General features: G+C 41.7%; 1 protein-coding gene across 4 annotated transcripts in view; it reads right to left on the bottom strand.

The window, feature by feature from the left end:
• ATP8A1 (ATPase phospholipid transporting 8A1) overlaps window positions 1-13,229 on the bottom strand; it is a 281,662-nt gene that overhangs the window by 143,384 nt on the left and 125,049 nt on the right. For all 4 annotated transcript variants that reach the window (XM_014590421.2, XM_014590424.2, XM_014590422.2 and 1 more), the window contains 4 exons: window positions 5,771-5,843; window positions 5,059-5,164; window positions 3,350-3,432; window positions 413-462 (listed from right to left, as the gene is read on the bottom strand). In XM_014590421.2, coding sequence (XP_014445907.1) covers window positions 413-462; window positions 3,350-3,432; window positions 5,059-5,164; window positions 5,771-5,843 — 312 coding nt within the window. The remainder of the gene's footprint in view (window positions 1-412; window positions 463-3,349; window positions 3,433-5,058; window positions 5,165-5,770; window positions 5,844-13,229) is intronic.

Genomic DNA, 13,229 nt, shown 5'->3' on the forward strand with positions numbered 1-13,229 from the left:
CAGGAATGTGAGAAATCACCCCCAGGGGAGATGGCTATGCCACAGTCCCTTCTCCTCCATTCTCTTCTCAGGATTCTGGGCACGCTCACACATGTACCTGACATGATTTTCAAGTTGCCAGGGCTTGAACAGTGGTCGGCCATGGGGGAGCCCAGTGTCTTAACCACCGTGCTGCCTGCTGGCTCTCAAATGATTTTTAAACTGCAATGGGACATTGTGAAAAAAGCTGTTAATAATTTGACTACAGATATGGCAAAGGATATACTGAAGATGTTAATGTAAAATTTTGTCTAAATGAATTTATTTCAATAAAAACAAAGCTTACTTTCCTACTTTGATCTATTTAGAAGACAAAAAAAATAAACATAAACAAATTAATTTTTCCACATAAATCAAAGAGAAGACGTTTTACCTGGTGAACTCCAGGACATTGAGCAATTCGTATCTTTCCTCCTGCCCCAGCTATGAAAAAAAGGAATATGCGATTATACAGTTGGAAATAGCTTAGGTTTCTTGGAAATCAAACCTAGTCACAAAATGTTATAGTAAAAAAAAAATCCCCAAACAAATTTTCCCTTCTGAAATACAGCATGGAAATGATTAACTCTCAGGAAATAAAAAGTCTGAGAGTCCCCAAACAAATTTTCCCTTCTGAAATACAGAATGGAAATGATTAACTCTCAGGTCTGAGATATAGGAAATAAAAAGTCTGAGAAAGAAGAAAACTAAAAGAATCCCAATAAAACCAGACAGGGCAATGGAGGCTTCGAGGACACCGTAAGGAAAGGACAGCCAACAGACGGGCTATCATGTGTGAGCGCTGTGAGGAGCCCTTCTAAGAAGGTATGGAGAACGAGTAGTGATGGACACAGAGTGAAGCAATGTAAAAAGGAAGAGGATTTATCTTTAGAAAACAATTAGTGAGGGGACCAGCAGGTGGCGTGGTGGTTAAGGTGCTGGACACTCCTACATGGCCCACCACAGTTCGAGTCCGGGACCTAGTGGCTTGCTTCTCACTTCTCTTCTCTCTCTCTCTCTTTTGTCTCTCTCTGATCAAATTAAATGAATGAATAAATAAAATTAAATAATTCTTAAAAAAAAAAAAAAGAAAACAATCACGGAATACAACGATGTCAGGATATGGGTCCAGCTGTAATAAAAACACTTAATAATGATTTTGAAAGGACACAGAATTTATATACAATAAACAAATCTCCAGTCCAGTGCACTTAAAACTGTGTAAGCTGACAGAAGTAGGGTCTGTGGGACAACCACCCCAGGCAAGATATGGAACATTCCCACCACCCCGTAAATTCCCTGTGCCCTTTTCTAACCTATCTTGCCCTGCCCGGAGACAATACTGTTCTGAATTCTGTCATCATAAATCACTTTTGCCTGATGTCAAGTTGCATATAAATGAAATGAAAGAAGAAGCACTCTTCTGTGTCAGGTCTTTTTTTCCCCCTTAACATAACATTTTTGAGATTCATCCATGCTGGTGTTGAATTAATAACTCACTCTTTTCTGCTTAGTTTTCACTTACTCCATTGTGAGCTATATCACTGTCAATAGCCTTTCTACTATGAAGGACATGTGGCTTGTTTTTGGCTACTCAGAGAAAAGCTGCTACAAATATTCTGCCCCAAGTATCTTTTTTTTTTTGAAAGGTTTTTGCTATAGGGCGTGTGTGCTTGCCAGAAAGAGAGAGAGACAGAAAGCGAGAAATCACCCCCCCGGGGGATGGTCACGCTGCAATCCCTTCTCCTCCATTCTTTTCTCAGGGTCTTGGGCATGCACGCACATGCGCCCGGCATGACTTTAAGCCACCAGGTTTGGGACTCGAACCACGGTTGACTACATGGGAGTCCAGCAACATAGCCATGACGCCAACTGCTGGTCCCCTGTCCCAAGTATTTTTGTGGACAGAAACTTTCATTTTTCTTCTGGGCATCTCCAAGTACTATTATCACTGCGTCAAGTCAAAGTTTACCTTTATTAGAAAACTCTAAAAGGTTTTCCAAAGGGATTGTACCACTTTACACTTATATTAGCAATATACAATTGTTTTATTTGCTCTATATTCTCATTAACATTTGGTACTATCAAAGTATTTTTTTTTTTACTTTATTTAATTTTATTTATTTTTTTTAATTTGTGCATTCACCAGAGAGAGATGAGAGGGAGACAGAAGAAAAGTGAGAAAGCAAGCCACCAAGTCTGGGACTTGAACTATGGTCAGCCATGTAGGAGTCTAGCGCCTTAACCACCATGCCACTTGCTGGCCCTAATGTCAATATGTTTAATTTTAGCTTTCTTGGTGGACGTGTAGTGGTATCTCCCAGTGGTTTTAATTTACATAACCCTGATGACTAACAAAGGTTCTTCATGTGTTCACTGGCCATTCTTACATATGCCTCTGTGAAATGTCCATTCAGGTCTCACTCCTTTAAAGATTGCACATGCTCATTCATTTAACCCCAAATTAAAATATAACATTATTGGGAGTATGGAGAAAGGTAAGTAAAAGAGCTGGTGAAACACAAGCTATCAAACCAAACTTAACAGAACAGAATAAAATGTTAGTAGATATCTAAAACTTTAGAATCAAACATGTATCATTAACCACCTATTTTTCTGAAACATAAAATACATAAATGCTGGGGCCAGCATTGGTGTGCTGGTTAAGGTGCTAGACTCCCACATGACCAACCATGGTTCGAATCCTGGACCCAGTGGCTTGAAACTCATGCCGGGCACATGTGCACGCGTGCCCAAAATCCCAGGAGGAGAATGGAGAAAGGATTGTGGCATGGCCATCTTCTTTGGGGGGTGATTCCTCACTTTCCTTCTCACTGTCTCTCTCAGTCTCTCTGGTGAGGTGAGTGCAAGAGTCCTATGGCAAAAACCTTTAAAAAAATAAAAAGATACATAAACACCCAAAGAAATAGTTAAAAGTACATAAAGAAGTTGCTTCTACAAGGGGGAAATAGATAAGGAATTTCCATTTTCTTGAGCACTTTGGTATTACTTCACCTTCAAAGCTATGCAAATGTCTTACTTCAATTAAAAGGAAAATTAGCAGGCCAGCTGATGGCATAATGGTGAAGTTGGTTGGATCCCACATGGTCAAATGCACAGTTCGAGTCCCAGACCCAGCTGCTTGATAAACACGCTGGGCACATGTGTGGGTATACCCCAAATCCCAACTGGAGAACAGCGCAGGGACAGCAGTGTGGCCCACCCCTGTGAGGGTGATTTCTCACTTTCCCTCCCTCTCTCTCTCAAGCACAAATGCCCTATAGCAAAAAATATAAAAAATTAAAAAGACACTCAGCAATAAATAACTTACTGAATCTATAATCACCGAGTCTGGTGTTCTTCCAGTGAAAACGAAATTCAGTTGCTTGGCTGCTCTGACTAACGCGCCTTCATCTGCGTCAAGAAAACGGGGGAGCGGACACATTCATGCTGAGAAAGAAAGGCCAACTACGAGAGAAATACATGAATGCATGCAATCTACTTTTCTCTGCAACTCAAGATTCTTTTCATCCTGGCCCCTTGCCTTGGTCCATGACACAAATACTAAGAGAAATCCCAGAGTCCGGTGATTTGGTGAGGAAGGGAACCTTTCTTTGCACACTCAGGATGGTGGTGGCTGGAGAGTCCAAAGGCCCGGGCCTGCAGCATGACTCGGGAAGCACTGAGGAAGCGGACGTGGGCAGAGAGCCAGTAGCCAACTCTGATGGGGACCAGCCTCTTCTAAGTCAAACCATAACAACCCTGTTACTGAAACCCACTTCTTTTGAAATTATGATACCAAAAAAGGAGACTCAGCTTCAGTGTCTGAGACATACACTGTCCCCAGAGTCATATTTCTGAATATTAAGTCTCATTTTAGTCACACATTCCTAAAAATAGTAAGTGACATGTACCCTCTTAGCTCAGAATATTCTCTACAAAGCCTTAAATTGCATCCTTTTTTCCTAAAAAGTTAAAGAAAATGAATGTAGTATGACCACTGAGGATTCAATGTAAATGGACTTAAATAAATTGATTTGATTATATATTAATTATTTTCATCATGTTATTATAAAATCTTTTCATTGCTGAGATTAGAGTACAGAATTTGAAGACATCTGCACAGTTTCTAACCTAACAGTGTAAGATGTAATAATTCTTATGCTTCTTTTTGGAATTTAGGACATGGTGACAGAGCACAAGTGCTGGTTTAGAATACAGTTTAAAAACATTTACTGTGAAGTTTTGCAAGGTGTGCTCCCTCTCTCCTAAGAATTTTACAATCATCAAACTGACTAGACAATTTTATCGGGTTGTTCAAAACGTCATGATGCATTTCTGCATAGAAAAACAGAAAAAAAATACGTCATGACATTTCTGACAACCCAATACAATGAAAACAGGTATAAAATCTAATCTAAATATTAAATTACTAATAAATGTACTAGTAAATATTTTGTAAAATCCCTTCAATACTTTCCTCAAATAAATGCACAGGTTCCCTGATTATCATTGTCAAAAGGAAAAAAGCAAAATTGGTATCCTAAAGTCATATAAGCTCACTATTAGACTGTCCGAAAAGTTATGGTGTGTTTTTCAGTACAAAAATGCATCATGACTTTTCTGATAATGCAACATTTTTAGGCAAATTAAGTCCTCCCTTTCCTGTCTGCTGTGTGCAAAAACAGCTTATGACTAATAGCTGATTCTTAGTTATTTATAAATGCAGAAATGATTATGAGTGCATGAAAAAGTACTATTTTTGCTTGTGAGAATCTTGTTATTCCAACTCCCAGGTAACTTAGGTCATAGACCCAAAATATTACATATTCAAAGTTATGCATTCGAATAGCACATGTACCTTTAGTTCTAAAAGCCAACTTTTCTTAATTAGCAGATACGATTTTTTTTAGCTAAGAAACATACAACTTGGCTATCTCCTTTTTTCGAATTAGATGGCCTTTTTTTCTAGACAATCTCAAATTTCCAAACGATCTCCCACAGAACCATATTGACAGTTCACGATGACTTCATTCGTACCTGGAGACGCTGCTTGATAAATAATCTTATCACCTTCTCGCTCCGGTACTGCGGTGTGGCAGACCGCCATCATCGTAAGAAATTCACATATGATTGGTGCGGTTGGCTGTGGGACGTCAACACAGAATTCAGCCCTTTTCCTTTAAACATTTGATACAGCAGTAATAGATAGAATTCATGTCTACTATTAAGAATGTTGTTGGGACCAGCAGTTAGCGTAATGGCTATGTTGCTGGACTCCCATGTAGTCAACTGTGGTTCGCGTCCTGGACCCCGTGGCTTAAAACTCACGCTGGGCACGTGTGTGTGCATGCCCAAGATCCTGAGAGGAGACTGGAAGAGAAGGGATTGCGGTGTGGCCATCCCCCCGGGGGGTGATTTCTCGCTTTCTGTCTCTCTGTCTCTCTCTGTCTTTCTGGCGAGCACATGCGCCCTATAGCAAAAACCTCTTCAAAAAAAAAAAAAAAAGTTCTGTACTTACGTAAAATAAACTACTCTGTATAGACATAATATTGATTGATAACATCAAAATTAATTTTCTAACCATCATAAATTCACGTTGGCCTCATAAAAAGATTTAGCAGTAATGAAGTTTGCTAATTATCAAAAACAATCCTGAAAGTTAAAAAACCCATATAAATGACAAAGATGGCTAAGAATATTCATTGGCTTCTACTTGTTAATGCGAAGAGCATGGTTTGATGTGGCTTACGTGATTATTTTGAAGATTTTCCAGCAATGATGAGTCGCTAAATGTTTTTTCGTCTCCCAACTGTGAGCTCTGCCTAAAGGGAAAGAAATGAAGCAAACCCGGCTTATTTCTAATTGCTCATTGGTCTATTTGTAAGGTACCTCCTAAGTCAATTGCAATGCCTGTAAACCCTTCATGAACAAAATATAATTTGTCCTGCATTCCTAAGTAAGACCTCACAGATAACATGACAGTCTCATGAAATGTATTCGAGCATTCTAAAATGTGACAGTATTTTCAATGGAATGAAAAATGATACATTACAGTCCGTTTCCTGTAGTCAACTTATACTATAGCCAAATAAAGTTTAAAAAAAATTACAAGCTATAAAAAATAAAACTGTGAAAACACCTGGAATGAAATTTCTTCCACTTCCATAGTACTTTCGATTTTTTAAGATTCTGAGCATGAAATGATAAAAACCAACATTAATCAATTCTTTAACTTTCACCAGAAGAGGACTCTTTCTTTCTGGTGATAGACATTAGATGATTGTCAAGTGAAATATAAAAACATAAATATCCAATTATTTACATATTATATCAACATGTCTCACTAGTAAATATGAGTGAATACTGGGTTGTCGGAAAAGTCGTGATATATTTTTCTGACAACTCAACACATGTAAACATCTCATATTTATGCTGTGTGTATAAAGTAGTAGAAATCATTAAAGGGTTCGATCCACAAATGTATTATATACTTCACATGAAAAAATGAAGTCGGAATTGCCTCTGTAATCGAGCTATCTTTCATATAAGTCACACAATTTACATCAAAATATTGAGATTCGAAGGAAAAATGAGAAATATTTGAGAATGTCAAAACAAAAGAGGATACTTTACAATGCACAGTGAAAATACATACAACTGAGCTTTTGTGCATAGGCCAAGAAAATTTCCCCATTAATTCACTGAGGGAAAACAGTATGTCTGATACTAAGTCATTACAATCCAGAGAGCTTTTAGTTACCATTTTCACAGGTTACAAAGAGTATTATCAATGTCAATGTGTCAAATCTTAAGGCGTTCACATGTTAGAGCCAGAAAAAGGAAATTATTAAAGAAAATAGAATGAAAAATAATAGAACATACACAGAACCTTCCACGAAATACATTTTTCTTAAAAACTAGAGGCGTGAGAACATTTATAATAAAATTCATCTTTATTTACATGCAATGGTTTTGCTCATTCTCAAAATTAACAAAATACAACTGTATTAGCATATAATAGCTCAGAATTCTTTTTTTTTTTTTTGAGAGGTTTTTGCTAAAGGGCGCGTGCGTTCACCAAAGAGAGAGAGACAGAGAGACAGAAAGAGAAATCACCTCCCAGGGGGGATGGTTATATCACAATCCCTTCTCCTCCATTCTCCCCTCAGGATCCTGGGTACGCACACACACGCCCCCGGCGTGAGTTTTAAGCCACTGGGTCTGGGACCGTGGTCGACCACATGGGAGTCCAGCAACATAGCCATTATGCTAACTGCTGGTCCCAATAGCTCAGAATTCTATAATCCTGGGAGACAGAATTGATACAATCTTATCATCTTTACTATTGTTCTAGTTTTTAAGATGGAGGGAAAAAAATCCAAGATTTTTTTTTTTAAAAGCAAGCATATATTTCTCTACTAAACATTGCCATGTATTAAAAATAGCTTATTATTTGAAACTTTAAGAAATTTCACTTATGATTATCATCATCGTCATCGTTAGAGACAAGGTCTCACCACATTGCCCATGCAGGCCTGGAACTCATAAACTTCCTGCCTAAGTCTCCCAAGTAGCTGAGACTAGGTGGAGGCCACTGTACTTGGGGAAATATCCCTAGTATTGAAAAGTATTTCAGTAACGGATCGTAGTTATACTTTCCTACTTACTCATCAGAGACATGGAAATGTCAAGGTAATAGTATTGTCACAGTAACATCTTGTTTGAGAACGCTTATTTAACTTCCAAAGAATTCCACACGAAAATGAGCTTTTGGAAATCCGAAGATATCGGGACCAGCAGTTAGCGTAATGGCTATGTCGCTGGACTCCCACGTAGTCCACCGAGGTTCGAGTCCCAGAACTGGTGGCTTAAACTAACGCCGGGCGTATGTGCGTGCGTGTCCAAGATCCCAAGAGGAGAATGGAGGGACTGCGGTGTGACCATCCCCCCTGGGGGTGATTTCTCGCTTTCTGTCTCTCTGTCTCTGTCTGTCTGGCGAGCGCATGCGTCCTTCTTGTATTTCTAGAATTATCTGCCCCTCTTGGTAACTGGCTTCATGAGTGGACTCTTGTCTGGATCTGAGGTTTGTGAGGCTCTTGGGTGGGCATCAGAAATCCTTGGGCAGGGGGCCTTTGCAGGGAACACTCTTCTATGAGGGATCTCTCTGCAGCTCTGCAGCCTGGACCTGCAGCAGGGTTCATGACCTGAACCTACGGAGGAAGTCAAGTCCTTTCGTCCTCCTTCTCATGGAAGAAATGGATCTAAGTGAGGCCTCAACTCTGCGCATAGCCCCTGGTTTCTGGCAAGTCATCAGGGGCTGTCGGCCTCTCCTTCCTCCACTGTCCTCTTGAGCTCTTCACACCAAACAGGAAAGACCGTTTTCCTTTGCCTTCTTTGGGAAACTCTACCAGGGTGGGAGCAGGTCAGAGCTTCAAGCATGCCCTAGACTCATCCTGCAGCTGTGCCTGGTGCCCTTGGCTCTAGGGGGACGTGCTTGCTCTCTCCCACCTGGCTCTGCAGGGCTGTCAGCTTCACTTTTTTCTAAGCAGAAAGCTGTAGGATTTTCAAGCAGAGTTTTTGAATTTCTTCTTCGGTTTGGCCAAACAGAATTAACCAAGGGGGCTGGCTAGGTGGAGGGATCTTCTGGATCCGGGCAGAGACGAACACAGGCATGGGCGATATCCTTAGGCTGACTGCGCGCCAAAAGGTCCATGCAAAGGGAGTCGCTCATGCGCTCCTGTGAGGCAGGGACAGTGCTGTGTGCTCACACTCCGACATGGGACAGAACCTGGTGGTTATCGTGCCACAGCTTTCACGGGGACACAGAAGGCTCGCCTGTGGAGTACCTGCCTTCTCCCCTGGCTCATCTGATTGTAAGCTGATGTCATTTAGATCCAACAGTAGAGACAGGGTTTTTATTCGCCCTTAGACGTCACAGGTGATAAAACATGTTAGATGAAGTCCCCTGCCTTGGATTCTCTTCTACTCTGGAGGCCTGGGGCCACCGGCCATTCACACATGCTCCACTGAATGCATCACAGAGGACTTGAAGTGAAAGAACCGCTGGGACAATACCTGCTTGCAGCTGTGGCCACGTGTGCAGGGGAGCAGTGTGCTGGGTGCCAGGGGGGGCTGGCAACCCACCAGCATAGGGGGTCTTCACGTAGGTAATGAGTATCCTCAACTGGGACAGTGTGAAGTAGGGCTTGGGGTAAAGCAGGAGACCAGGCTCCAAGGTGACACACCCCATGGAGGACAGCCTGTCCCCACTCGGTACCCTCTGTAACTCAGGGTCCGCACGCTCCCGTCCTGCACTGAGCTCAGGACGCTCTGCTGCCTGCAGGCTCTCTGGTCCTGCAGGCCTGGCTTGTAATGCTCTGTTATTCAGCTGGCACCTCCTGCTTTTCCTGGCACGTCTGGTTCCAAATCAAACTTCCTCATAAGGAGATTTAATTTTTTTTTTTTAATTCAGAATCAAGTGAAGTCCAAGCATATTAACAAATGACTGAAATCAATTAAGATTATTTTGGTTAGATGTCGGTTTTCACCCAGGTCATGAGGCCTGGTTTTCTGTGTGACCCAAAGAATTTCCAAAGGCGATGAGGAAAAAAGGCATTCCAGTGTGGTTCTGTGAACTGGCAGCATCCCTGGAATACATAAATGACCTGCCAAGGTGATGACTTTGAAGACGAGCACTAATTTGGATGTGTGAGAGCTCATCATCATACCATCACAGCTGGAAGAATGTTTTAGTGAGCCTCGCTTTTGCTGCAGAATAAATAAATACCGCTCACTTCATACATAATTGAAGACCAGAGTGAAATGAGAAAATAAGGACAGCTAGTAATAGTACTTTCTCCTGGGCGCGTGCGCTTGCCAGAGAGAGACAGAGAGACAGAGAGACAGAAAGCAAGAAATCACCCCCCAGCGGGATGGCTACGCCGCAATCCCTTCTCCTCCATTCTCCTCTCGGGATCTCTGGCATGCACACACATGCGCCCAGCATGAGATTAAGCCACAGGGTCCGGGACTCGAACCGCAGTCGACTACATAGGAGTTTAGTGACATAGCCACTACGCCAACTGCTGGTCCCTCTCCTGGCATTTTAATAATACTAAAAAACCCAGTGAAATGAAGAACCACAAACACTTCAAGATAACCCTTCTGTAGAATCACCCTCACTTGGCATCTACTTAACAAATGATCAGAAAGGTTAGCACAGAATGAAATTAAATAGTCTACAAAGACTAAAATAGGGACCAGAGGGTGGCGTAGTGGTTAAGACGCTGGACTCCCACATTGTTAAGCATCGTTCAAGTCCCTGACCCAGTGGTTTGAAACTCACACCAGGTGTGTGTGCATGTGTGCCCAAAATCCTAAGAAGAGAACAGAGGTGAAGGGGGCATGGCATGGCCATCCCCCCTGCGGGGTGATTTCTCTGTCTTTCTGGTGAGCACACACGCCCTATAGCAAAAATCTCTTGAAAAAAAAAAAAAAGAAAGATTAAAATAATATGCAATCTGCGATTTGTTTCAGAATAATAGTGGGGAAGAGGCTCAAACAGACGTTGACCCTGTGCGCCTATTACAAAAGAAGATGAAAGGGTACGTCTACCAATTTTTGTTTCTGTTTAAATTGTTCCACAGTGAAAGTTATATATATATATAAAGAAACTGTTAGGAAAATAAATAGTTTTGGAAAAATATGAATATTTTAGAGCTAAGTAGATGTTGAGAATAAATTATTTTTTTCTTCTCTCTTTTCTTCCTTTTCTTTTGAGAGGTTTTTGCTATAGGGCACGTGTGCTCACCAGAAAGACAGAGAGAGACAGAGAGACAGAAAGCAAGAAATCACCCTCCCAGGGGGGATGGCCACGCCGCAATCCCTTCTCCTCTATTCTCTTGGGATCTTGGGCACGCACACACACGTGCCTGGCGTGAGTTTAAGCCACTGGGTCTGGGACTCGAACTGTAGTCAACTACATGGGAGTCCAGCAACATAGCCATTACACTAACTGCTGGTCTCTGAGAATAAATTATTTTTTTTTCCAAATCACTGAAATACTGACACTAGTAATTTAGAGACTGAGATTTTTAACAGAAACAAACTAACCTGTGAGGTTATATATGCTAGCTGACAGTTCTTGGTAATAACCAGAAAACCATACCAATTTTGGAGTAAGTAGTTACTGGTTAGGAAATGATTTTCTCTGTAAATTATTTATTATATTTTTAAGAGCCTGGGGCCAGCAGGTGGCATGGCGGTTAAGGCCACTGGATTCCATAAGGCTGACTGTGCAATTGGAGTCTTGGACCCAGAAACTTGAAAAACATGGCGGGCACATCTGCGTGAATGCTTAAAATGACAAAGGGAGAATGGATTAGGGATCGTGGCATGGCCTTTGCCCCTGGGGTGTGATTTCTCACTTTCCCTTTCTCTCTCTTTCTGTCTCTCTCTAGTGAGCACATATACCCTATGGCCAAAATCTTGTGTGTGTGTGTGTGTGTGTGTGTGGTGTGTGGTGTGTGGATTTAAGAATACAGAGCTATAGTAATCATCCTATTATTTCTAATGTCAAAAAGTAAGTTTGAAAGGGTTAATAACACATCTTACTTGCCTTCAAACTTAACAAAATATAAATACGTAAGCTAATCTACAGACATGTAAGTACTAAATATTAAGTGTTTTTGAACTTAAGATTTCTGTAGTAAATACCATTCAAATACGGCAATAAGAAATACGGTTTTATATATGGAACGTGAGGAGCTTCTCACTGAAAGGGGAAGTTGCCGAACATCCAGACTAGGCTGGACTCCCACCCTGCAGATTTACAGCATCAGCTGCCCTGTCTGGTCCTGAGGATCCGTGGCAAGAAGATGCCATCAGGGGACCAGCAGTTAACATAATGGCTATGTCGCTGGACTCCCATGTAGTCGACCGCGGTTCGCGTCCCAGACCCAGTGGTTTAAACTCACACCAGGTGTGTGTGCGTGCGTGCCCAAGATCCCAAGAGGAGAATAGAGGAGAAGGGATTGCGGCGTGGCCATCCCCTCTGGGGGGTGATTTCTCGCTTTCTGTCTCTATGTCTCTGTCTGTCTGGCGAGCGCATGCGCCCTACAGCAAAAACCTCTCCAAAAAAAAAAAAGAAGATGCCATCAGAGGGTTGGCCCACAAGACGACCTCATTCACATTTTGTTTTCACATGTAATAACTGCATGTATTTGTGGGGTACCGTGTGCCTTTCCAATACAGAAATAAACTGTGTATGGATTCAATCAGGGTCACGAGTCTATCCGCTGTCTCGGTCGTGTGTCAATACCTCGTGTTGGAAACAGTGGAAAGCCTTTCTTTTAGTTACCCTGAAATACACGGCGATTCGTTATTAACCGTCTGCACCCTGCTGTATTTTATAACATTAGACATTTTCTCTTCTCTATAATTTTGTGTCCATTCATCAAAACCCTGCGATTCCCTGTCCTTCCCATCTTCCCCAGCCTCTAGTCGTCATTTTCCAACTCCTGACTTTTATGAAGTTATTTAAAACATGTTTCCATATATTAATAACAACACGTGGTTCTTTTTCTGTGCTTGGCTCATTTCACTTAAATTGAGCAGGTCCTTCCAGTTGAGCCAATATTCCACTGTATGTGTGTGTGCGCGCACACGCATGTGCAGTACACAATGTACTACATATTGTTAGCTATTTGTTCACTGATAGATACTGCGGTAGCTTCCTTGCCTTGGCCATGTGACTAGCGAGGCACCCTGATGTGCACTTGTCACGACCACACACTCGTCTTCCTCTTCCGAGACATGCCTGGGAGCTGGGCTGCTGGATCACAGGGCAGGGCTGGTTTCAGCTCTTTGAGGACCAGCCATGTTGTTTTGCATAATGGCCCTACTAATTTACATTCCTGCCAAAAGTGTACAAGAGTTCCTCTTTCTCTGAATCCTTACCAGCATTTTTTTTTTTGTCTTTTGATAAAAACCATTTTATTGGAGATAACCTTTTTTTTTTTTTTTAGAGGTTTTTGCTATAGGGTGTGTGTGCTCGCCAGAAAGACAGAGAGAGACAGAGAGACAGAAAGCAAGAAATCACCCCCCAGGGGTAATTTGCCATGCTGCAATCCCTTTTCCTCCACTCTCCTCTTGGGATCTTGGGCATGCACCCACACGTGCCCAGTGTGAGTTTAAGCCACTGGGTCTAG

The sequence above is a fragment of the Tupaia chinensis genome, unplaced genomic scaffold (genome assembly GCF_000334495.1).
Source record: "Tupaia chinensis unplaced genomic scaffold, TupChi_1.0 Scaffold000442_1, whole genome shotgun sequence".
NCBI lineage: Eukaryota > Metazoa > Chordata > Mammalia > Scandentia > Tupaiidae > Tupaia > Tupaia belangeri.